The following is a 25,340-nucleotide window of genomic DNA, read 5'->3' as shown; positions in this document are numbered from 1 at the left end:
CATAATACCAAAGTACCTGTTGAATTATGTTTAAGTCTTAAAAAGCACAGAAGCAATTAAATGGAGGGGAGAAACAAAAGGTAAGACCTTCAACGTATAAAGGAGAATGGATTATTTAAACCAGGATTCATTTTTCTAGTCAAGGTTAAGAAAACAAACAGGCTTTTTTTTTTTTTTTGCATAATAGGAGGAGGAAAAAGAAGCCTGATGTGTTTTGCATGCATATTGAATGGAATGGGTGAAAGTCAATGGCTGAATGCAATAGCACCATCTGCTGTCCAGAAGCTGACCTTCACAAAACAATACCATATTATTGTATTACTGCTGTGAGGCTGGATTCCAGAATAACCTTAAGCTCCTCTTATTTAACTTCAAGAGCCCTGGAAATCTCTAAGATGTTTAGATACTGAAATTATCATAATTAAATGTGGTATTTATAAAGCTTTTCTCTTACTGGTGTTCAGGAAATGGGTTTTGTTGGTGGCATTTTAAAATAACCAAATTTTACAATGGAAGTCTAGTTTCTCTGATCCAAAATATGTAAAATAAAAAAGGAAAATCAGAATAAATCGTGTTATTACACTTTTTTCATATTTAACTAACCCTTTAAAAATAAAGGTAGTTTTATTAGTGTCATATAGGCATTTAGCCTCATTTCATTAGGTTGAAAATAGTTGCTTGAAGCAGCTTTGCTTATGATAGCAGCAAAAATGTATGGAGAAGCTTGTAAACAGATTTGCTCAATGCATCTTAGTAGGGATAGAGAGAAAAAAAATTCAATCAAAATTAAGCAATTTCCTATGGGGAAAGACTATAGCAATTGGAGCTTAGACTGAAAGGAAGGAGGTATGGACAGACATGATGGAGGGATATTAGATCATGAATGGCATAGACAACATAGTAAAATATTTTCTATGTCTTCTTGACAGTATTAGAAGTTTAGTTTACCAACTGAAAGTAAATGCAGGAAGATTCAGATTTTTTATAGAACATAGTTAAAGTTGGTGACATTAGCAATAACATCACAACAGCTTTTAAAAGCTACTGTTGAGATTTATGAAAGGTCAGACTAGTAGCTGCTAGTCATGCTAGGTAGCTGTCTACAAGATGCTGAACCACAGATAGATTTAGATATTCGTCTTGGTCATAGAAAGCAGCTCATCCTCCAATCGAGACTTCTGGGCACCCCATATATATCCTGTTGGCCACAAAATTGTTTTATGGCTTGATGCAGCATGGACCTTTTTAGTATCTGTTGGAGGAAGGGCTTCAACCTGAAAACCTATCTCTTTACTCTGTAGGTTTGCTGTTTTCTGAATATTTTCCTAGATAAATCTTCTTTATATCTGTCATTCAATGCACAGATCTCTAATATTCTTCTGTTTTTTGCTTGTGTCTCCTAACACTCCTAATATGTGAGCCCTCTCTCTCTCATTCATAGCTATCCACCTTTGTCAGTGAAAGTAATGAGTTATCAGGGATAACATTAAGCTAAATGAATGCTGAGACATTTACGATCCCAACGAAGTATTATCTTTCTTGCTCAGTATGAAGTGTGATTGAAAGTTAAGAGTGGGTCAGAATTTAGGACTGGCATATAAATACTCAAATATTCTGAGATGATAAATTCTTAATCTAATTCATACATTGATTTATTGTATATATTAAGTGAAGTAATGCAAAGCTAAGGAGGGTCTTAAATTTAATACTATGGGGATTATATGTTAAATATTTTCTTCACAGTAGTATAAGGATACATACAAACTAGTACCAATTTATCTGGGCAGCCAAAGCAGCAAGTAAAATAAATGTAACCAACCAGATATTCAGCTGTTGCATTAGAATTAAAAAGTATCATTGGATAAAGCATATTAAAAAAAACAAAAAGCATTATTTTATTTTACCAACGGATCTCCTTCTGATTCCATCTGTGGAATGTGCTTTGAAGTGGTTCCTTCTTTGGCAGATGCATAACCTTCATAACCAACATCTTCAGGTCTTAACTGAAGTAATGATGACCAATCATGTTGCAATGAACTCCATGGACAAGTCTCTACTATCCACTTTGAGGGGTCTTCCCAAGGTGCACGTTTACCATACATCTAAATATATATCCCAAAAGAAAAGTAAAAATGTCTACACTTATTTTATTAAAAGACATTTTAGAATGGCCATGATGACCAAATTATTAGAAAGTATTCACCCTGAATGCCCCACCATGCTACAAAATAAGTTATGATTAACAAATAATCTGTTCAGTTTATAAGAACATCTGGTCAAAAAATTGGATTTATATAACTTATAGTGATACCAAGAAATAATTATGACACATATGTTTTGGGTCTCTGCTTCATAGATATGTTTTTGGTGTCTGTTTCATAGATTCTTAGCCATTATAACATGTTTACCCCCCCCCCTCCAGTTTATATATTCCATTTGACAATATATAACAAGGTTATACTAAAATTGGTTTGCTGCCTCAATGATTAGCAACATTCAAGTGAGGTATTTCTATTAATGAATTGCAAAATTCTACAAATGAGAATTTTAAATATATCATCAGAATATGTTTGCATTCCTTTGGAGATTTTTTTTTTGATCCAAGGAAATTATTTATAGGCACAGTGATGTCGATGGTTGAAATGATTAGGGCACAGATTGTAGGAAGATTTAAAAATTAGATTAAACTTCCCATTCATGGCAAATGATTGTTTCTGTAAATCAACTCCTAGAAACAATAATGAAATTCACTGCCCCAAGGACTCAGATTGCTGGTTGGTTAGGAGTCCTACCTGAAGTCCTTCTCTCACCGCTTCCATTACATATGGCACCAAAGAATAATTCCAGAGATCAGTAAACCACACTCTAGAACCATCAATATCAATAGGACAAGGTAGAAAGAGGCGAGGACCTAAAATAAAAAAAAAATTTAAAAAATGAGATTACATTTAGTGATGTAAGTAGTTTTTTGCTCCCTTTATATGAGGAGACATAAATGTAGAGAGACATAATGTTATCTCTGTACATTATGTCTCCTTCGTATGAAAAAATTGGGTGACATAAAAGAGAAGGGCACATCTAATTCAAGTTGTTTTATTGTCAGATAGATACAACAGATATACTGTTTGTATCAGTGGTGGGATACATATTTTTACTACTGGTTCTGTGGGCGTGGCTTGGTGGGCGTGGCAGGGGAAGGATACTGTAAAATCTCCAGTCAGAGGTGGTATTTGCTGTTTCTCCAAACTACGCAAAATTTCCGCTACCGGTTCTCCAGAACTGGTCAGAACCTGCTGAATACCACCTCTGGTTTGTATGCTATTCACTGCATATTAGTGATGGCAGCCATTTTTTTCACAAAGCACAATGACATTTTTTTGCATTAGCCTTTTCAGCCACATGATTAAAAAAATACATTTATAACTTCTGGCATTTTATGAATGCTGAGACACAGAAATATTGGTAATGTATTTCTAAAGACCAATTATTTCATTGGTTCCAGATGCCCTTTGTTTAAATGGCAGAAATAATTCTGAAGACATTTCATCTGTAAACAAGGTGACTGTTTCTTAGATACACTAAACCGCAGCTCTCTGCCTTACTTGTCAACGTTATAGCAACTGCCAGCTGTTACATGGCAACTGCCAAAACAGGTTGTGCCACTTAAGGAAATTTATAGAAAGAAATCAATTAAAAGAAATACTTTTGAAACATAAAATTATCTGAAAGATTCTTTAATCTGTACTTCAGGGAGGTTTTTTTTTTCTTGTGTGTGTGTGTGTGTGTGTGTGTGTGTGTGTGTTTGTGTGTGTAAACATGCAAATGGAGTTTCCACTGCACTTAGGGCACTATTTATCACATCATTACTTAACAGATTTGTCATGACAGAAGAGGGCTTTTGAGTAATACCTGATCTTGGATTTCTTGAGAGATTTGAAAGCATTTTAGACCTTTCTGCCTTCTCTGCTTCTTATTACTCTTATTACTTAGACCTTTCTGCCTTCTCTGCTTCTTATTACTGCTGCTTGCTGATCTAATCCGATGCCACATTAAAATGTACATTATTAATGGCATCAAGAAATATGAAAATCCAGAATTAAAATAAAAACTGTGATGGAATATGTTCTTCAAGAACATGCATTTTATTTTATTTTTTAAATTTTTAAATATTCTTGTTTTGTTCTGAATTTTCTCTTCACATTAGTTAGAACTAAGTCTTTTGACAGTGGAATGGGATAAGAAAGTGTAAGTTCAAGGCTAAGGTAGACTAAGATTAATAACAATAAACGGCTTTGGGTTCTTCATTAAGTACAAATTTCATTCCAGAAATCCAATTCATATCCAATAATACCATGTTTGCAAGCACAACTCTATTTTTTTTACTTTGGGCATAAAAGATAACCTATTGGTTATTTTGCTGAACACACTCATAGTATAGTTACACAGTATGATACAGTGGTGTAATTCAATTATTTTTACTACCGGTCCTGTGGTTGTAGCTTGGTGGGCGTGGCAGGGGAAGGATACTGCAAAATCTCCAGTCAGAGTAGTATTTGGCAGTTCTCTGAACTACTCAAAATTTCCTCTACCAGTTCTCCAGAACTGATCAGAACCTGCTGAATACCACCTCTGGTATGATAGTTTCAAAGGTTAGTTTTAACTCTTAATTTTCATTCTTAACTGTAAAAGATCTTACCAATCGTTATATCAGAAGAACTGTGTGTTTCTAAGAAGCTGTTGAGATGATGCCATATCTTGGGAATCCAGTCAATAATTTTGATGAGATCATTATTACGGATATTCTTCTCCAGCTCTGTTTCAATCAGTTTCCTTCTCAAATATCTGGATAACAGCCCTTTAACAGGCTCTGTGTGATTAGCACACAGCACCCATCTATACACAAAAAAATAAAATAATGGAATCTAAATGTAAAGATTGAGGTCATCCAATGAAATCTTATAGGTGACCCAAACCGAAAAGTGCTTTTAAAAACCTATTGTTAACCTACAGTAACTGTTTCCATGAGTTGATGTGATAGCCACCAATCATAAATTCCTAAAAATGAAAGATTTGATCACTGTATTTAAGATATAGCTTTTAATCTTTTTTAAGGCCAAAGAGAATCTTCTTTGTTCACAGACCATCTCTCTCAGTGCCTGAAGTTAGCAATTAAACACTGAAGATGGATAATGACTGTATGTCCTGTTTGTGAACTTGCCTTTGGCATTTAGCTAGCTGTTATCAGTAAATAGATTTTGAGCTAGATTATTGTTCTGTCACAGGATTACATTTATATCTCTAGCTAATAATATATTGTTTCTTTTCAACTATGTCTTGAGGTCAATGATGAAGAAAATTGCTATTAGAACTTAATATATTTAGTCTTTTCTGCTATTTTGTGATAAAAGCAAAATGGCACATTCAATTTGTAATGGTGACAGAAACAATCCTAAAAACAGCGATGTTATATTTTCATTCCATTTGACTCATTAAAAAAAATTGAAAGACTTTTATATGCTTTCTGATTTTATATAACCAAATGTGCAACAATTATGAATTTACTAAAACTTAGCCTAAAAGTTCTGAATTTGAGTCATATATAAATTTTAAACAGAAATAATTTTTACCTGAAATTTTGATGCAGTTCTAGATTAGGTGATGATGAAACTCCCTGGTTCATTGTTCCAATAATATAGGGACTTAAAACAAACAAATATGGATTTAAAAAACTATCTAGGAAAATTGAATAAGAACAAAATATTAACAAAAAAAAACATAAAATCAGCATTAAAATCAGCAAGGATGATCACAAAAAAAAGAAAAAAAAGAGAAAAAATTACTCTTTTAATCTCTGAATATATCAAAGGGAGAGCTTATGAAGTAATCAGAATGCCAAAGTAAACTGGGATTTAAGAAAACTCATTTTAACATTGTTTTAATATAAAATAATGTATATTTATATTTCAGAAAAGCCCTTTTGAGAGCACTTATGCTAGGTCTCAAATGTTTGCTTAAATGTATTCTTGAACTATGCTACCGACACCATTAGAGGAAGTGTCTGATATTAAACTGAAGCTACATTTGTTTGTTTTGTGTGTGTGTGTGTTGGTGCGCATGCCTGCCTGCCTGCCTGCCTGCCCCTTCAGGTCAGATTTGGAGTCCTGGCAATTGCCTGGCATAGTCCCTTTTTTGGAAAAGTTTTTTTAAAAGCTCTTGGGGCTGAGAGAGACTGACTGGCCCAGTGTCACCCAGTTAGCTTTCTGGCTAGGGTGGACTAGAATTCCATGTTAGTTTAGACTAATTTCTAACTGAGTGCCTTAACTACTAGACCAAACTGGCTCTCAGTTCAAGTTTGACACTTATTAATTTTTATCTCTTTCAAGTTTAAAATAACTTTCTATAAATTCTTCATCTGGCTGGTTTTTTTAAGTTTATTTCAAAAATTCTGTAGGTATGATATGAAGTAATTACTTTATCAAATGTTTACTAAAAGCAATTTAGCTATTTCTGTAATAAAATATTCTTACTTAACCATGAGGCTATATGGTAAAATGTATAAATACATAGTCTGCTTATTAATACACTTTCCACTTTCCATACATAATACAATACATTATTTATTTATGAGTGCAATTCTTGGCTAAAATTATATAATAGCACACAATTAACAGAATAACAAAAAATTACCTACTTTGTATCTGATCATAGGAACCTATTTATGAAAACTCAATGCACAGATTCATGCAGTTTCCTTTTTTCTTAAAATCACAGAGATATGTGCATTATAAAGACTAGACTTATTACTAAAACATGCAAGACTGATCTAGAGCAACTGCAGACTATTGTGTATAACTCAGTTTGAAACTGATATGATAAAATGTTTATTTCTGCTTTATGTTTTGGATTTAAGTTGGTTTTGTAACATTACCAGTTTTGAGGAGTGGAAGGATGTATAATAACAGACTATTCACCTGCATGAAAATATGAAATCAAAACATTTCTCAAACTTCACTGGGTCTATTCATAAACTCATCTCATATTCTGCCATTCATTGTACTAGCCTTCTTCAACACAGCACCCTACATATAAATTACAACTTCCTGCATTTATAAATGGAACATAAAATCCTGGAATTCTGAGACCTTCAATTCAATGTCTTTGAAAATTGCCAGAATTGGAAAGGTTGCATAGTATCAAAGAATCAACCTACCATTTGTTATATTTACAGTTAAGAAAACCATTGAAGATATCACTCAAAGAACCAACATGGTGCAGGTTGTCAAGAATTATTACCACAGGAAGATCAGAACTACTATTATCAGCATTGCACTGTTCAGCCAAATTAACAAGATATTGTTGAACATCCTTCAAAAAAAGAGAGAAGAATATAATAAGACAGGTGTATTTTCTATTGCCAACTTCACATTTATGTATCATTGTTAAAACTATGTGTCATGAAATTATTTTGGCAGTCTCAAGCAAAACAGTTTTGCCTAAGCATTTTCTTTATCCAAAACTTATATTTACAATACATTGTTAAATACATACAATACAAATCTAGTAAAATATTTAGGACTTTTTATTTGATTTTATTCAAATGCAGGAAGGCTATTTCATATAATCAGCAAATCCTGATCATGAAGTTTTCTTAATGGATAGAAGAACCTATGTACCTAAGCTGCATATTTATACCATTCTTTTAGGAATTCTAATAGCTAATAGACCTTATCTATCTATATCTATCTATCTATCTATCTATCTATCTATCTATCTATCTATCTATCTTTCTTTCTTTCTTTCTTTCTTTCTTTCTTTCTTTCCTTTTTTTTCTCTCTCTCTCTCTCTTTCTCTTTCTTTCTGTCTTCCTTCCTTCCTTCTCTCTCTGTTTCTCTTTCTGTCTTCCTTCCTTCCTCTTTCTTTCTTTCCACACGTTTTTGTTTATACACATCACAGTATTTAAATATACAAAACAGAAAATCAGTATTACTTAAAGTAAAAATTAAAGTCAGAATCATTAAAATAAAAAAATGACTAAAACTGAGAGTTTGACACAAGATTGTTGTCATTTTCCTAAATACCTAAAACCCAGAGAGTCAGTCTGTTGGAAAGAACATTCTCTAGCTTTGGGCATACTAGGTAGGTGAGTTTATGGAACAAGCTTTTTCTTCTAATTTCAATAATCAGGCAAGCTGCTATGAGGGAGAACGGAACTTTCAAATAATACTCTCAAATACTGCACAGTACTTGCAATAATTAGCAACCTAGTTGCTAAATTTTTCAACAACTGCAATTTCTTGATACTTTTCAAGGACCACACATACAAATGAATATAACTTGCTAAATCTATTTGACAGGTTTCTGAAGAACAATACCATGTTATATAAAGACATTCAACAACATATGGAAGAAGTGTAGCTCTGGTTATTTAAACTTTTTAAACTCCTACAATCTAAATCAAGGCAACTACTATATCTGTACAGTTGGATCCTAAATTACCAAGTGAGGAAAATTAAGTTGTAGGAAAGTGTGACTCTTTTAAAAGCAAATCCTCAACTTCTTGAGTTCTTCATTCCGTCGTCATAAGTAAATCATACAAGTGGATTTTAGTTTATTCACCCTCTTCCATTCCACCACAGCCTCTCAGGGAGATAACTGCTACATCTTAATCCAATATGAAAAAGATATAAAATGGATTCAAATACCTTACTCCAAATCCCTACAAAATTTATCTCAGTCATTTAAAATAATTTTTAGTATGTAAAAGAAAACAGAACCTTGTAAAACTCCATATATAACAGTTAAATAGTTGATTAATAAATTCCAGACCACTAATCTGGCAGTAATAATCAATAATTCAGATTATAGGCTCAGGATCCAAATGGATTTTGATTTTCTTGCTTAAGTGTAAATATGGATATTGAACACATATCCATGTCCAACAAAATGAGATTTAATATAGAGAAAATTAAGGTTTTACACTTAAGCAAGAAAAACAAAATATACAAGTATAGGATAGGTAAAACCTGCCTCAAAAGCAGTAACTGAAAGTGATCTTGGAGTCCTAGAGGGCAGTCACTTAAATATAAGCCAGCAGTGTGCAGCAACAGCTAAAAAAGCTAATGCAATCCTTGGCTGCATAAATAACCACTTCAGATCGTGTGAAATATTAGTATCACTTTATAAAATTTTAGTAAGACCACGTCTAGAATACCACATCTAGTTTTGGTTAAGTCATTTTAAAAACTCTATAAAGCCTTAGTAAGACCACACCTAGAGTGCTGCATCCAGTTTTGGTCACCATATTATAAAAAAAATGTTGAGACTCTAGAAAAAGTACAGAGAAGAGCAACCAGGATGATTAGGGGACTGGAGGCTAAAACATACAATGAATGGTTGCAGGAACTGGATTTGGCTAGTCTAGTAAAGAGAAGGGCCAGGGGAGACATGATAGCGGTCTTCCAATATTTGAGGGGCTGCCACAAAGAGGAAGAGATCAAGCTATTTTCTAAAGCTCCTGTAGGCCAGACAAGGAATAATGGATGGAAACTGAACAAGGAGAGATTTAACCTGGAAATAAGGAGAAACTTTCTGACAGTGAGAACAATCAACCAATGGAACAGTTTGCCCTCGGAAGTTGTGGGAGTGCCACCACTTGAGACCTTGAAGAAGAGATTGGACTGCTATTTGTCAGAAATGGTGTAGGATCTCCTGCTTGGGTGGAGGGTTGGATTAGAGGTCCCTTCCAACTTGGATTATCTGTTACCTGTTAGAAGACATTGAGACTTTGCAGTGCAGAGAAGAGCAACTAAGATGATTAAGGGCCTGGAGACTAAAACATATAAAGGTATGTCTACTCTAGAGAAAAGAAGGTCTAGGGATAACAGGATAGCAGTGTTTCAATATTTAAGGGGCTGCCACAAAGAATTGGGGTGAACTTATTTTCCAAAGCACCAGAAGGCAAGACAAGAAACAATGGAAACGAATCAAGGAGAGAAGCTATCTAGAACTAAGGAGAAACTTTCTAACAGTGAAAACAAACAGTGGAATGGCTTGCCTTCAGAAGTTGTGGGTGTTCTTTAAGCACATATTCTATGTAAAGAACACACAAACACACACACACACACACACACACACATATGTTTTCGTAGATTTTCACAAGTATAGGTAGGCAGGTCTTGGTGTGTTCAGGACTTTTCCTGTGTAAGATTGAGAGTATCTTGGTGACATTTTGATGAGATCCCACTCACCATCTTCAGGCTGGTGCTTTCGACTTCGTACTTGTGCGAGCAAAGCGTGATTGGAGCTGCCATCTCTCTATAAATACTGGTGGGGAGGTTGGCTGTATTGCCATTTCTTGATTGGTTGATGGAGTCGATGTTTGCAGATTGGCTGGCTTTTTCATAAGAACATATGTGGTTGAGGTATTGGCTGTATGTCTATCAGCCTCCTGTGTTGTAACAACCTGGTAATGGGCTATGTGAGTTTTATTGTTTTGACATCCTGGGTCTTGTATTGTAATCTCCTGGGTTGTAATGACCTGGATCACGGGCTGTGTGATAACCTTCTAGTTCTATTGTTGTGACATCCTGGGTCTTCTGCTGTAATCTCCTGGGTTGTTGGCTGTGTAGTAACATCCTGAGGTTTTGTGGTATAACCTCCTGAGTTCCGTGATGTGAGCAGGTGGCTGTGATGTGACGTTCTGGGTTTTGGTTTCGCTCTGAGTTTGAGGCCTGGCTATGTGTTCATGACATGTGTCAGTTTGCTTGGTTTGGGGGTCGGGGTGTGTGGCAGCTAGTGATGCAGCTGTGGCCTGGTTTCTGGGTGGTGGTTGCCTTTCGTCTATGGGCTTGAGTCTGTGAGGGAGATTGGTGGTGGCGTCATGCGTTGTTTTGGGTCTGGTGTTCATTTTCATGGCTGGGACTCATTTGTTGATAAGGGCTAGTTTCCAGATGTCTGGTAGGTGGGACGTCCCGTTTATTCATGTTATGGGGGTGTTTCTCTATTTCTCTATTTCGATGGCTTCCCTGATTATTCTCTTGTTGAAGTGTTCAGTATTGGAGATTGATTTGGTTCCCTCAAAATTAATTTCATGTCCTGTGGCTTTAAGGTGCTGGAAAAGGGAGGAAATATTTTCTTCTTTTCTGACTGCATTCTTGTGTTCTGCGATGTGTGCATTTATTCCCCTGTTGGTTTGTCCAATGTATGTGGCTGGGCAATTGTTGCATGGTATTTCATAAACTCCTTGGTTTTCTAGCTGGATCTTGTCTTTGGGATTTCTTAGGATGTTGGCTATTTTTTGGTCAGTGCCAAAGGCTGGAGAATTATGGAGAATTTTGCTGATTTTATCTGTGGTGCCTTTGATGTAGGGGAGGAGGACAATACCGTTGTCCTGTTCTGTGTCTCGGTTTCTGGGGAGTGTTTCCTTTAGGATTAGGTTGGTAATTGTGTTTCTTTGGAATTTGTTGGAAATTAATACGTTAGTGAGGGTGTGTAATTCTGTTCTCAGGTGGTCTTTGTCAGCTAGGCGTTTGGTTCTGGAGATGAGGGTACTCTGTAGCCAAGACCCTCATATATATATATATATAAAGAGAGAGAGTGAGTGAGTGTTGTGGGTGTTCCGTGTAATTTTTAAGAAGAGACTGGACAGTCATTTGCCTGAAATGGTATAGGGTCTCCTGCTTGAGCAGGGAACTGGGCTAGAAGACCTCCAAGGTCCCTTCCAACTCTATTATTCTGTATTCTGTATTTTCCAAGATTAGTTGGGATGTGATGATTGCAAGGACAATGTATTCCTTATGTGACCCAGATAGTACTGTGTCTAACTATATAAAAAGTCAAATATAAACCAGCTGGATCACATCTTATTGTGAAGCGTAAGTGTGGATACTCAAGAAAGCAGGAGCAGCAAAGATGTATCATTTCCCTATTTTATATTAGGCATATCAGATTAAACAATATGTCAGATAAGAAGGACAAAATTAGCACAAAATGGCAAAATGAATACAAATATGCTGTGGCAAATCATTACAAATATGAATATATGAAAGTAGCAAGTAAAATGTCACTTATTATCCAGTAAAAACATTAAAAATTCAGTTATTACCTAATTCTAATACAAAGAAGGAAATATGCTACTTTTTAATGTGTATAATATTGATAGCTTTTTTCTGAAGTCTTACCTTGCTTGATTTGTGATCAACAGTAAAAGTAATAATGGCATCTTCCATTTTTTTCCGGCCAGATTTTGTTATCAGGTATTCAGCAAGTTTGTTGGCTAAATAGGTCTTTCCAGTGCCACTAGGTCCTGATAGGATAATCCTGTGATGTTCCATCAGTAGATTAAAGTACCGTTGACTAATTGGTTTAGGAATTAATGTATCAAACACAAAGCTATCCAAACTATTTTCTTCTACTCCTGACAACAAAAACAAAACAAAAAACAAGAAGTAAAACAGGGGAAAAACATCCTATTGATTATGTCATTTTGGAGAAAGTATGGAATCATTTAGTGAAATATTTTTTCATATTTTTTTTAAAAAGTAAATTCATTGAATATTAATGTAGCAACATGGTTAGATAAGCACTTGCAATCAAAGCAAATGTGAAGTGAAAACTAGGTGAGGCAGCAAGGCATATCTGAAATGTCTTAGACACTTAGAAAGGTCAAACTGATTACAGCATAAGTTAGCAGATCAGAAATATCTCTGTAAATCACAGACAGTTTGTTTGAAAGGCCCACACACTGTCCACATGGTTGAAATATTTGATTCAGAATCCGAACTCCTCATTCTTCAATATTTATTTATCCTGTTTATAGGTTTGTCTTCATTTAAAATAAATAAAAAATATTACTAAGTATGTATGAGATTCTCACAATGAATTTAACATTAATAAGTAATTTTAGATGGTGTTAAAATAGGAAGCATCAGTGGAGAAGTGGTTGAGGCGATAAGGCCTATGTTTGAAATGTAAAGGATAGATCAGCTCTGTCTCATATTATGTGGCTATGTCCAGTCCATTAACAACAAACATATTTGCCTGTGGTTGTCCCAAATATATGTTTGGACTGGTCAATGTTATTTTTATTTGAATTTCCTGAATCAGTATATAGATTCCGAGATTCTGTTCTTTACAATATGATTCTTAGCTCACAAAAAAGTATTAAAAATGAAATGTCTATTTTCATTTGAATAGCTAAGTAATAATGAATCTTAGACTAAAATTCATTGTGTTTGTGTATGTATGTAGTCACTGATGAAGATATGCATTTATGAACCAACACTGAAATTCACATAAGTAATATTTGTCATATTTACCTCTGGAAAACTAATTTGTGGAAATCTTGTGTAGAAGAAAAATGGCCATTATCAGTTCCAGACTGTTTTAAAAAGCAGCCATCTCAAGTATTGTATACCAGGACAGATTTACCAGGTTGCTTAATATTTTAATTATTCTAACCTGTACCAGGTCAGTTAATACTTATAGTCTGTTGTTCCTGAAATGTTCTCCTTCAAACTGGTATCCAACAATTGTATTACTTTATTTTAAATTATTACTTTTATTTTTACCTGACTTTTTATACTACTTAAAAGTGCAATTGATCGCTTAGTAGTTTTTTTTTCCTACTCTTCTGAACAGTATATTATGAATACAACATTACAGTGTATGCAGAAGAACAAGGGAATAAATTAAAGGTGTGTTTTACCTTTAAGATTCACTGTGATTATGTTATTATCTCCAACCAGATATCCACAAGGTAGCAGTTCAGGCACTTCTTGGTTATGGGCTCTAATTATATCACCTACGCAATAATTAGCTATACAATCTGAGCTCAAACCAAGGCTAGTAGCTGGATCTACTCGGAAAACATATTCCTAAAATAATAATTAAAAACAACAAATGGAAACTTTCATAGTTTGCAGTATTAATGAATGAATTATTAACCTACTGGTTCATATACCATTCTCATTACCACAACTTGTAGATCAAAAATATACATTAAGCTTAAATAGAAATGTCAAAAAAATAATAATTCAAAAATGTCTAATATTTCTTGTTGGATTTTAGAAGACATAATTATAATTGTCTTGATTTCTATCTTTCAAAGTTTGTAATAATAAAACACAAGTATTTAAAAAATATCATCATAAAAACTAAAAACTAGAGAAAACCAGAAACTTCAATCTTCTTAACTTATGAAGAAAATAGTTCTGGCCATTTGGCCAGTTTATCACATGTGCAAATGAAGTTCAATTTACCCTAGCTGCATTTAGGTAGTTCTATGAAAGTAACAAGTTTTAATCTAGAGAAGGGGTGTCAATCTTGCAGAGTCATGTTGTCGTCACGTGACGTATCGTGACTTTTTCCCCCTTCTCTAAAACAGGGATGTGCATAGCCAGCATGTGATGCATCTGGCCTGCGAGTTTGACACCCCTGATCTACAGGCTATCTTACAAGTCAGCCTTCTAAAAGCTTAGAATGTAAGGCCCTTTAAATCTCACGTGGCAGATTTTTCTAAGGAACTGCACAGCAATGGAAAAGATTTGCTTCGTCATTCCTTTCTGTCTAACTTTTGGAAGATGGCAACTACTCCTGATTGGACCATATAAGATAAAAACATTTCATTTAGATCAAAAGTTGACAGATAATCTGTAAACAAGGCATATAGGGTTTTATATGTGATAAGTAACAGCTTGAATGGGAAAAAAGAGGTAGCTAATGCAGCATCAGCAGTATAGTATAATCCTGTTTAAAAGGCTCTTGCCCATCACAGTCATGTGGCTGTATTCTATGGTCACTGAAGTCAAATTTTCAAATCATCTTCAAAGGCAGCCCCACATACAGCATGTTATAGTAATTCAAATGAGATTTTTTTTTGGCATGGCCCCATGCTAATACCCCAATCAAAGAACTACCAACTCAGACAAACAAATTAATAGTAAACAATCAAATCAAGGTATTACCGAGACCACTCCAACACTGGAGGGCAAGGCACTTCCATATAAAATGAGAGCAAAGCCCATTTCCTTCTAGCACTGATGATGTTTCCTAGTTTGATAATTAAATATTTGCAAGAAAACAACCAAGCTCAAAGACACCAAGGATCCCCCAAAAAACTAATGAACCCTAATCTCATGGACCCTAATCAGCTTAAGATGTGAAATCCATTTATTTAACTGATTGTGGGGAATGTCCTGGCTCCTCGTATATGTTTTTCTTTATTTACCTGTTATTTATTTTTTATGCTTAATAGATAATAAGAAACTATCCTATTAACTGGTTGCAAATATAAAACTAACATATTTGGTTTGTAAAAAACCTGGCCCACAAGTAGAGATCTCTGAGTCTCTTGGTTGACATCTAGTAATCATTTGGATTTTTGCAGGTGGGATATGGTAACTTCAAATCTCTCACAAAATCTGCTTAAAGCTCATTGTATTAAACTTGCAAAAACTTACCTTAAAGAGTCGTCTAATTACACCGTCCAATACATCCCATTTTGTTTTACCACTGACCCTGATAGAACCTATCAAATATGCCTGTATTCTTTGGTCCTATAAAGAGAGGAGATAAATGATACATAAAAGAAGTCACTTCAATACTGATACATTTTTTGTCAAGCTTCCCTGAGTGTTTTTCTGCAGAGAAAAATAGCATTTTTATGTTACAGATAGAGACCAAATATGTTGCAGATTTTATATTAAAACATTTCTTGACAGCAATATCTTAGACTTATATACTGTTTTACAGTATATAAGTCACAATGCTTTACAGCTCTCTCTAAACAGTTTACGGAGTCAGCATATTGCCCCCAACAATCTGGGTCTTTATTTTACCAACCTTGGAAGGATGGAAGGCTGAGTCTCACCTTGAGCCTGGTGAGACTTGAACTGCCAAATTGCTGGCAATTGGCAGTCAATAGAATTAGCCTGCAATGCTACATTCTAACCACTGCTCCACTTCTGATACAATTATAAATGTCCACATTTCTGTAAATCACACATAATTATACCAAAATGGCAATAAATGTCGATGATGCCAGTGTAAGTACAGCACAAGAAAAAGGAATTCTTTCAATATTATTTGTTGCAGTCTAATCTGAATAAATCGTTGATTAGAACAGAACACCCTCTATAGCAACAGTAGCATTTACAGAAAGATAATTAGGATAATAAAATGGCAAGAAAAGTTGGAAGCCAGAATACCTTTGATCGACCATAGCCCTTGTTTATTGTGACAATAATCTTAACATTCTGGCCTTCTTTATGGAGAGTTCCATCTGCAACATCTTCCAGTAAAATATCTAAGCAAGCAAACCATAAATAAATGATCTTTAAAAATAAAGTTAATTCCTGTGAATATATTCTGTAAAAGGCTGTGATTATAATGGTCTATGATTATTATTTTTTGCTGACAAAAGCAAAAGAAATATACATATTTGGAATATTTGGAATCTTTGATTTGGAGTCAGATTCCAACTCAGGATGTCGGAATGTAATATGTGTAAAGAAACATTTCCAATTCTATGTGCATACTTATCTACTTAATGAGGATCATAAATGGATTGAAAGCCATTTCCCTGTGTGATTGATTGTTCAAACTGGTTACAGTATTAAGATATTAATCAGCATGTTGCATCCATTTGCAGAGTTCCATTGAGTGCCAAGACAAAAATAATTAACATTTCAATGGTACTCTTATATGGTTGAGAGTAGAAAACAAGAAAAAGAAAAGGAAAAAAATATGTTAAACAGATACTACATCATTGAGGAAAGATGAGAATCATATGCAAGATGAAATCAATAATACAAATAAAATTCATCAATTATCTTCAAGTACTTAACAAGGATGAATAAACTGAAAATACATAGTCATATTCAGAGCTGAAGAAACTTCTTGGATGAGAACTGAAATGTCTTCAAAGAAAAATCAAAAAGTCGAGTTGTCTTTTGAAAAAGTACCTTTAGGACAACCATGATCTGGATGACTGAGAATCTCCATAGAGTTTCAGTTTGGTAAACAGCATAGTAAAGAAAGTTTGTTTTTCAAGTATGACAAAAAGGTTACAATTTTCTTGAAAGAAAATTACTCTGGATCAGAGTTATCCATTTGTTTTAGAGAAAAAAAGTTTTTGGCCTAATTTCCTTATTTTAGTTGCCTTTTTTGCATGATATCAAATATTTAAATCCTTGACATTTGTATTTTTGAAGCATCCATCATTTTAGAAAACTAAAATAAAACAGTAGACCCAAACCTACTTAAAGGGTTGGGGTTAAAGGTATATATATTTGGATTGTTTGGGACTTGAATCCAAATGTACCCTTAGAAAATTCTGAATCCTTAAAGCTCAAGCCCAAGATTTCCCAATATCTGAGAAAGTACTCTCCAAATGTGACCCCACAAAAGAAGAAAATATTCACAAATAAGTTAAAAACTGCTGCTAAGTTCTTATTATTAGTATATGTACAATGAAAAAAGAACATGAATATATTAGATAATTAAAATACATATGGACACACAGATATAACACACATATGTAAGAAAAATATATATATACACATTTAATTATTCAATTTCTATATACAATATTTTGCTGTATATGTATTGCATACACATAGATTGTATACAGAGCTATATTCTGTTGATGGAAGAAGCTTCCCTCATAGAAAGCTATGAGCTCATAGAAGCTACCTCAAGTGAAAGCAGGAAACACTCAGCCAATACTACTGTTGCAATACAATAGAAAGAAACAACAAAAATGTAGGATTTCAATTTTCCTTTATACAACACAGGATTATTTCATTTCATATTAATTTTCAAAGTTGTAAACCTCATTTATATAATGAGCACCTTTCCAAATTTAATTACATTTCCCTGTACTTTGACAATAAAATTATATTTAGGAAGAAGTCTGTAAGTGTGGGGTAATGTGTGAGGAGAGAGAAAGAGAAGTGTTCCTTGATGCAAGAATATTTGTTAAGAGAATAAAGCTTTTACTTACCAGATGTAACTAAATCTGTGATATTTAAGTTATTCAAAGAGAGACCTAGAGATTGTCGTGAAGAGGAAGAAGATGTGCTGCTTGAGGATTCTGAACATGGCCTGATAGGTTTGCTAGTGCTTCCAGTCTCAGCCTTCAAACGATCATTCTCAGCTTTCAAAATCTCAATTTCATTCTAACATTTAAAATACAAGTAAGAAACAATTGAATAATCGAAGCAGAGATTTCTAATCTTTCTGGCATAATATGGATAATGATAATTTAACCATTGAGATCAAACAGTTAACAGAGGTGCAAAAAATATGGAAAGAATTTTCATTGGTATTGCAGCTAGAACTTTGAGGCTATCATATAATTATGGTGATGGAGCAAAATAATATCTATCTAATATCATGACAATTAGTCTCGCATTTAATTAAGATAAATCCAAGTGGTAGTTTTTGTGGGAGATTTTATGTAATTAAAAATAGACTTAAAGAACTAAATCAAATTCAGATTAAAGATCTCTTTCCTTCCATTGAAAACACCAATTGCAGATGAAGGCTGACTCGCTATATCAGGGGTGTCAAACTTGATTTTATTGAGGGCAGCATCAGGGTTGTGTTTGACCTCAGAGGGCTGGTGGGCATGGCCATGTGGGTGTGGGCAGGTGTGGCCATGGTGGGCGTGACACGGGACACCTGGTGGGGCCACCAAGGTGGCCAAGTGCTAAGGCAGGACTTCCCTGAGACCCCCCCCCTCATTCTCATTATAATCTCCTTCCTTCCTTCCTTCCTTCCTTCCTTCCTTCCTTCCTTCCTTCCTTCCTTCCTTCCTTCCTTCCTTCCTTCCTTTTCTTCTTTTCCCTCCCCACTTCATTCTCCTTTCTTCTTCCTTCCCCTCTTTCCTCATTTTTCCTTCCTTGCTCTCTTTCCATCTTTCCTTCTTTTTCTTTGACTTTCTTCTTTCTTCTTTCCTGTCCCTTCTTGCGTGCTAAAATGCAAAATGGGAAACGTTTGTCCATTTGTTTTTAGTTTGTTTTGATAGCCCTTTGCCAGTGAAAATGGATAGCCTCCTGCAGCACTCTGACAGCAAAAACAGAGCTCGGGAGTGGGAGAATTGCACGTCCCCCCATCCCCCATTTTTGGCCTGGATTGCCTCCGGCACCCCTCTGCCAGCAAAAATGGAGCCTGGGGGTTGCATGTGATCCCCCGAGCTCCATTTTCACTAGTAGAGGTACCCTGGACTGGTCCTTTGTTTTTTCCAGGCCGGCCCAATGGGCCAGATCTAAGCACCCTACGGGCCAGATCTGATCTGTGGGCCTTGAGTTTGAGATGGCTGCTCTATATTATGGTAAGGAAAGAAAGGGTTCAGTGCTTTCTTTAAGTCTCCTGCAATGACAAATTAATTAACTCATCAAACTAATCCCAGTGCTTTTTTTAAAAAAAAAACTACTAAGTTAAATACAAAGGTTCTAATTTGGCAATCAGTCATTCAGATATTTTGACAATTACAACTATTACTCAACTAGACAAATGTTATAAGTAAATTATGGAAACAGCATAAGAAAAAATTACCCATTCCCTAAGTAATCACAGAACACAGAAAGCAGAAGATCTGACCGAATACAATGAAATTTGCAAGCTACTCCAGCACAGTGCCCCAAACACCACATCACAATCACACCACAGATTTTTAAAAGTTAAAATAATTATTATAATAATAGTACTAAATCACAAATGCACTGTTTGATTCAAGACAATTACTGCCTTGGAAAAGAAACTGTTTCTCAATCTATTAGTCTTCATTTTAAGGCACCTATAACACCTCCCTGATGGTAACAGATCAAAATATGAATGTCCAGGATGAGAACAGTCTGTGGAGATTTTTAGTGTTCCAGAGAGGAGTCTGGTCTTCGCAATCTCTTCCAAAGAAGAAAGAGAGCAAGCAACCTATGATTTTTTGTGCTGTGTTTATAACTTTCTGGAGCACTGCAGAGAGTTATGTGTTCCTCTTCTTATCCACTGCAGAGCATCCAGCATACCACACCATTACACAGTAAATGCTCTTGATGCTAGACCAGTAGAAAGTAACTGGCAACTTCTCACCCAAACCACTCTTTTTCAGCAACCTTAGAAAGTGCAGACACTGTTGGGCCTTCTTTGCAGTGATCATAGTATGGACCAACCAAGTAAGGTTGTTGGAAATATGAGTTCCTAGAAATTTAAAATTATGAACTCTTTCCACACAGTCTCCATTGATATATAGTGGGAGCGGCTCTGCTTTGCATCTTCTGGAGTCTATAATCAATTCTTTGGTCTTTTTGATGTTCAGGGTGAGGTTATGACTCTTATACCACAAGGCCAATTTGAGAACCTCTGACCTATAGGCCGTCACGTCTCCTCCTGATATGAGTCCCACCAATGTGGTGTCATTCTATTATAGAATTAGTGGGACAAGAGGGAGTGCAGTTGTAGGTGTACAAAAGGTGCATACAAAAATTTTGCTACATTGTATTTCATGTGAGTCTATACATAATAAAATCTTTCTGCATATTTACCTACTTTATGTGCAGTTGTTTACAATTTCAGAATAAGAAACCCATGAACATGGCAAGTGCAGAAATTTAGATAAATTAGTCTTTCGGTATATATTATCTATATTGTTTTAACTTTTACTTCTGAATTTTTATATGTATACTGGTATTTCACAAATTAAGCACTGCATTCTATCTTTTTGACCCACTGAATTATTTTATTTTCTTTGTTTAGAAGACTGAATCACATCAATTCAGCTTTTCAGTACAAAAGGGCTCATATCTCCACAAGTACAAGAACCATTCTATCAGATTCTTGGAATTTGATTTCAGGTTGGTCTGAATTGTACTCTTTCAATTTTGCACTTTGAGCACAGCACTGCAATCATATTAAATGCTTGAAATTAGTAAAGTAAATGTGAAATATGCAGATTTGGCTATGCTTATCTGATGAAAAAGACAATTGTAGAAAAAAAAGATAATATTGATTAGTTTGAATTTGAGCCATTAAAATAAGCAATTGTGAAGATTATCTTTTTTTTAAAATATATAGTTTTGATTGAAGCAACCAGAATATTCTAAATACCCAGAAGTCCTTCTGCTTTTTGAATAAGTTATAACATTTTGCAAAAAAAATTGACAATTATAGAGAATTTTTGCCAATAACTACCACAGGGATGTCATGTAAAATAATGGGTGTTTTTTTTTTATAAAGGAACGGTTCAATCTAATTTGTCTTTCACCTAATTATTTTTCAATCCCAATAGTGACTGCTGGCTTTCATCCCATTTCATGGCTCTGTTAAGTTCAGGGTGATTACAATTGGCCATTATTAAAAATAAATAAATAATCAGTTGTTCCATAGAACAGACCTGCATGCGGTTCATGGCTTCCCGAATTTGGTCAAGGTGATGGGCAGAACTAAGAGCTTCAAGACGAATATCTGTAAGTTTGAGCTCTTTCTCCCTGAGCTCATTTTTTAGCTGCAGAATTATTTCTGCCTCTGCTTCTGTGCATTCACAGATCCTAAAAAAAACAGGAGAAGGTAGGGAGGCAGAAAATTAAAGGAAGGCTCTCTTCTCACGGAGTGTATTATTATAGTATATCCAAGAATCAGAAAAGGTTTCTGCTGCTGATTCCTAGGAGGAGGAGGGAGAATTTCATCAAAGCAATATGAATCAATTTAATTGAAAAAAAGTGAAAGGGGGAAACAGTATCTAGGTAAAGTTGTAATGTTGTTTCTACAACTTTTCTATTTATTTTCTTTTATAAGAACAATGATGTTTTATACTCCAAATTCAATAGGACTGAATTTTACAAATCATTCCTATACTAAATAGTACCTCTGCTTTCATTAAAAGTAAACAATTTTCAAAATAGTACAGTTTAAAAATTCATTGCTACTATTAAACTATTACTTTTCTCTTTTGATTTTTTCAGAAGATTTCTCTTTCAGTCCAACTCATGTATAATGAGATTACATGAATACTTATGTTAAGTATCAGTATATGTGAACTGACTTGATTTCTTTTTTTGTGGTGTTTAAAATGTCTATGCTATGACTGTGGAATTTATTCTGTAACTATTTCAAAAATTCTAAATATTCAAAGTTTTCCATGAGTTGCACCGAGTATATTCTGTTTGGAAAACAAGAAACCTTTGTGCATGGCATAACAGACAGCAGAAAATACATATACATGACAACATGCTTCTGTTTCTGACACCAGGTAAGATGAAATTGAGAACATTTAAACTTTAACAATGAAGTAAAATTGAAAATGCAATTTTTAATTCTTTCCTTTGGAGCATAAAAAAAAAACATGTCCTTTCTTCTCATTACTAAACTGATGTACCATAGTAACCACACCATTGTTCACATAATACTCTTTTAGTTTTAGTTTTTTCTTCAACATATAACCAATATACTGTATTTTCAAAGCATGCCTGCAAAGACATTTAGGGAAAAAATAGATAACCTCCATCTAGTTCTTGGATAAATAACTCCAAGCCCCTTGTACCAATTTACCGGGATCTATGCTTGTAGATCACGGGACCATTTTGCCTTTTCTTTGGAGCCCAGAATAGAGATGACCTGCATATACACGCATTAGACAGACAGATGCAGACAGACAGAAAGTAAAGGAAATGGTTTAGAAGATAAGAAACCAAGAAAGAAACAGAATAAAAATGCAGTAGAATGAAAAAGTAAAAGCTTTAAGAGGGAATGATAACTAATTATGAAGATTATGTCACAATTTAAACAACTCTTGTTTATGCCTTTCATTAATTATCATGTTGAATGTGGGAACAACATAAACCACAATGATCAAAACCAAAACCTACAAGTACAAGACTTAAGGTACAATTTTAAGGTTTTACAGTATTCAGTGTGATTTTTATCAGCATGCTTTGGAGTGCAATCATTACATGCAAGATTGCTATTTTATGCCACACATTTAAGGCAGGTTTAATCTACCATTTTAAGAGAAACTGCTTTCAGCCTATCTTTTCTGGTAGGCTGATTTGCAATGTGCAAAAAGATTATTTCAGCAGGTAAAAATATTCAGATATTTGATATCTGCCTCTGCCCAATTGGTAATTTGAAATGCTGCACCTCAACAAATAGATGTATCATGAGGAATCACAATTGCACTATTATGGTACATAACTGTGAACCAGAAAGAAAGAAAGTCCCTTTTAACGCATCACTGCAGTTTAATATATATGTTGAAATGGGTAGCATTTCTTGATCCGCAACCAGCAGAATATTTTGCAGAGCGGCAAGTGGCATGTTTCATGTCAGCATGATTGTAACTGTAACTCTACAAACTTCCATCTATTTAGGAATTGATCTATTTGGCAGAAGATTCTGCAAAATGATTTAAGAGTGAAGGATATTACAACAGATTTAGCCTACCTTAGTATTCCAGTCAGAGCTATGTAAATGCCAATGCTTCAGGATTTACATTTTAAGCTGTTTTCTCCGATTCGTCTATGTTAATGAATATTTAGCTACTTGCTTCTTGGTTACAGAAGGCAGCTGAGATATGCTGTCATAATGATCCTTATTAGTTTGGGAACAGGTGGCCCATGCTACACCAGTTTCATTATTAGCAGCAATCATCAAAGTTATTGTATTCATGGTCAAAGAGTTTCTGGGATTGAACAAAAGGAGGCATGTGTCTTGTGATTCGAGAAACTGGCAGGATATTATGAGAAATTATTTTTATACAATTCATTTTAATTTGGCAATTCACTATTAAGCAGGAGTGGCTCCTTCTCTCCTACCCTGACTGGATTTCTCTTGCATTCATGTACGTTCATGAGTATGTGTTTTAGCAGACTTACTTTGCTTGGGTTTGAGAAAACCAAGGAGAATTATTGTTTAGAGAAATTTTGCTCATTAATGGAAAATGGTGTCTATAGAAAATGTAGAGGAGTGATCTAATATATACAGATTATTCTTCCTATAGATTTTTAGCTTCACATTTAGCCATGTGAGTAAATCTAGCTGTTAGACATTATTTAAGGCAGAAAAGAAAAAATAACAAACAACAATAGCTGAAAATTTGGATAAGAAAGGAATGGTGTTTTTTTTAAAGAAAGCATAGCAAAGTGGCAGCTAATTTTAAAAAGCAACAATTTAATATGAAATGTAAGAATACCAGAAGGGTTGAAGGATACTTTAACTATTTTAGCATCCTGTGGTCACCTGACTGTGGTCACCTTTTCTTAGCTGGTTTCTCATAAGCAAAGGCAATGCATAAGCCAGCAGTAAAATTTCAAGTCATGTGATGTCTCACTTAAAAATAATGGATAAGTCATCTAACAACTGCATGTACGTCAGGTGCAGTTAAATGATCTTTAGTTACTTAGCAACAGAATTGCTGATTCCAATTATAGTCATTAAGCAAGGACTATTTATAAAGAATTAAAATGGCTTGAATCTTAAAAAGGAGACAATGCTTCTTGGTAACTCATGACCATATTTCAGAAATAATAGTGACATTTTCCAAAACTATCCCATAAAAAAATGACACTTTCACAAATAAACATTTCTCAAAGAATAAACATACAGTGAAGTTGATTGGGATGGCCTGATTGAAGTAGATCCACAGTCACCAGAGCCATGAGGTAATTTGGGTGAGGATGGAACAGATGAATCTGTGACTTCTTCTATGTCAGAATGAGAGGAAGGGGTTTTTGATGACTTCTTCTTCCCAAAAGCTTGTTTGAATGAACTCCTTAGCTAGGAGAAAAGAAAGGAACATCAATATCTTTGACAATTTAGTTCTCATATTTGAGAGAGTTCTTGTATGAGAAGTTAGTTTGCAGAGGCCAATCTAGCTACTACCTGAGGTAAGTGTATAGAGAAAGCAGGACATTAACATGTGCAACACAGTATCTTTAGAAACATGGCAGAGTGCTTTTTAAAATTAATTCAGGACTGTGTTATAGGAAATAAGCACAATTGAACTTTATTGATAAACAGATACTCATTTAAAACCCCACACCTATTGTGAAACACCTTCTCTCTGGCATTCACTTTAAGATGATCAGTCTTAAATAAGTACTTTTTTAAAAAAAAAGTTACTGGCTTATAAATACACTGAATTCCAATCAATATGATATTGTGCATTATTTGAGGGAAGAGACATTTTGTCCCAGAAATATTAGACCTTATAACTTCCACAGTAACACTGATCAGAAATAAACATATTGAAGCTGCAGTATTTGCTTTTCCACTGACAAAGAAGCTGAAAGGGTTGGGAAACAGAAAGCATTTGCTTAAGTTTTTTTAAAGAAGCAAGTTCATGTATGCAA

General features: G+C 34.5%; 1 protein-coding gene across 8 annotated transcripts in view; it reads right to left on the bottom strand.

Annotated features, from left to right (window-relative positions):
• The window catches only part of NAV3 (neuron navigator 3), a 464,771-nt gene that overhangs the window by 6,866 nt on the left and 432,565 nt on the right, over nt 1-25,340 (bottom strand). For 7 of the 8 annotated variants that reach the window (XM_087934496.1, XM_087934492.1, XM_087934487.1 and 4 more), the window contains 12 exons: nt 24,593-24,765; nt 21,389-21,542; nt 18,002-18,176; nt 16,206-16,303; nt 15,459-15,554; nt 13,706-13,874; nt 12,180-12,415; nt 7,211-7,365; nt 5,628-5,699; nt 4,697-4,893; nt 2,793-2,911; nt 1,905-2,102 (listed from right to left, as the gene is read on the bottom strand). In XM_087934496.1, the coding sequence (XP_087790622.1) occupies nt 1,905-2,102; nt 2,793-2,911; nt 4,697-4,893; nt 5,628-5,699; nt 7,211-7,365; nt 12,180-12,415; nt 13,706-13,874; nt 15,459-15,554; nt 16,206-16,303; nt 18,002-18,176; nt 21,389-21,542; nt 24,593-24,765 (1,842 nt within the window). Of the gene's footprint in view, nt 1-1,904; nt 2,103-2,792; nt 2,912-4,696; nt 4,894-5,627; nt 5,700-7,210; nt 7,366-12,179; nt 12,416-13,705; nt 13,875-15,458; nt 15,555-16,205; nt 16,304-18,001; nt 18,177-21,388; nt 21,543-22,542; nt 22,609-24,592; nt 24,766-25,340 lie in introns of all 8 variants that reach the window. The other variant, XM_087934494.1, reaches the window with a different exon arrangement.

This window comes from Pseudonaja textilis, chromosome 5 (genome assembly GCF_049901715.1).
Source record: "Pseudonaja textilis isolate UNSWEBS1 chromosome 5, rPseTex1.2, whole genome shotgun sequence".
Classification (NCBI taxonomy): domain Eukaryota; kingdom Metazoa; phylum Chordata; class Lepidosauria; order Squamata; family Elapidae; genus Pseudonaja; species Pseudonaja textilis.
Note: the sequence above shows the minus strand (reverse complement) of the source record. Positions and strands in the feature narration are given on the sequence as shown.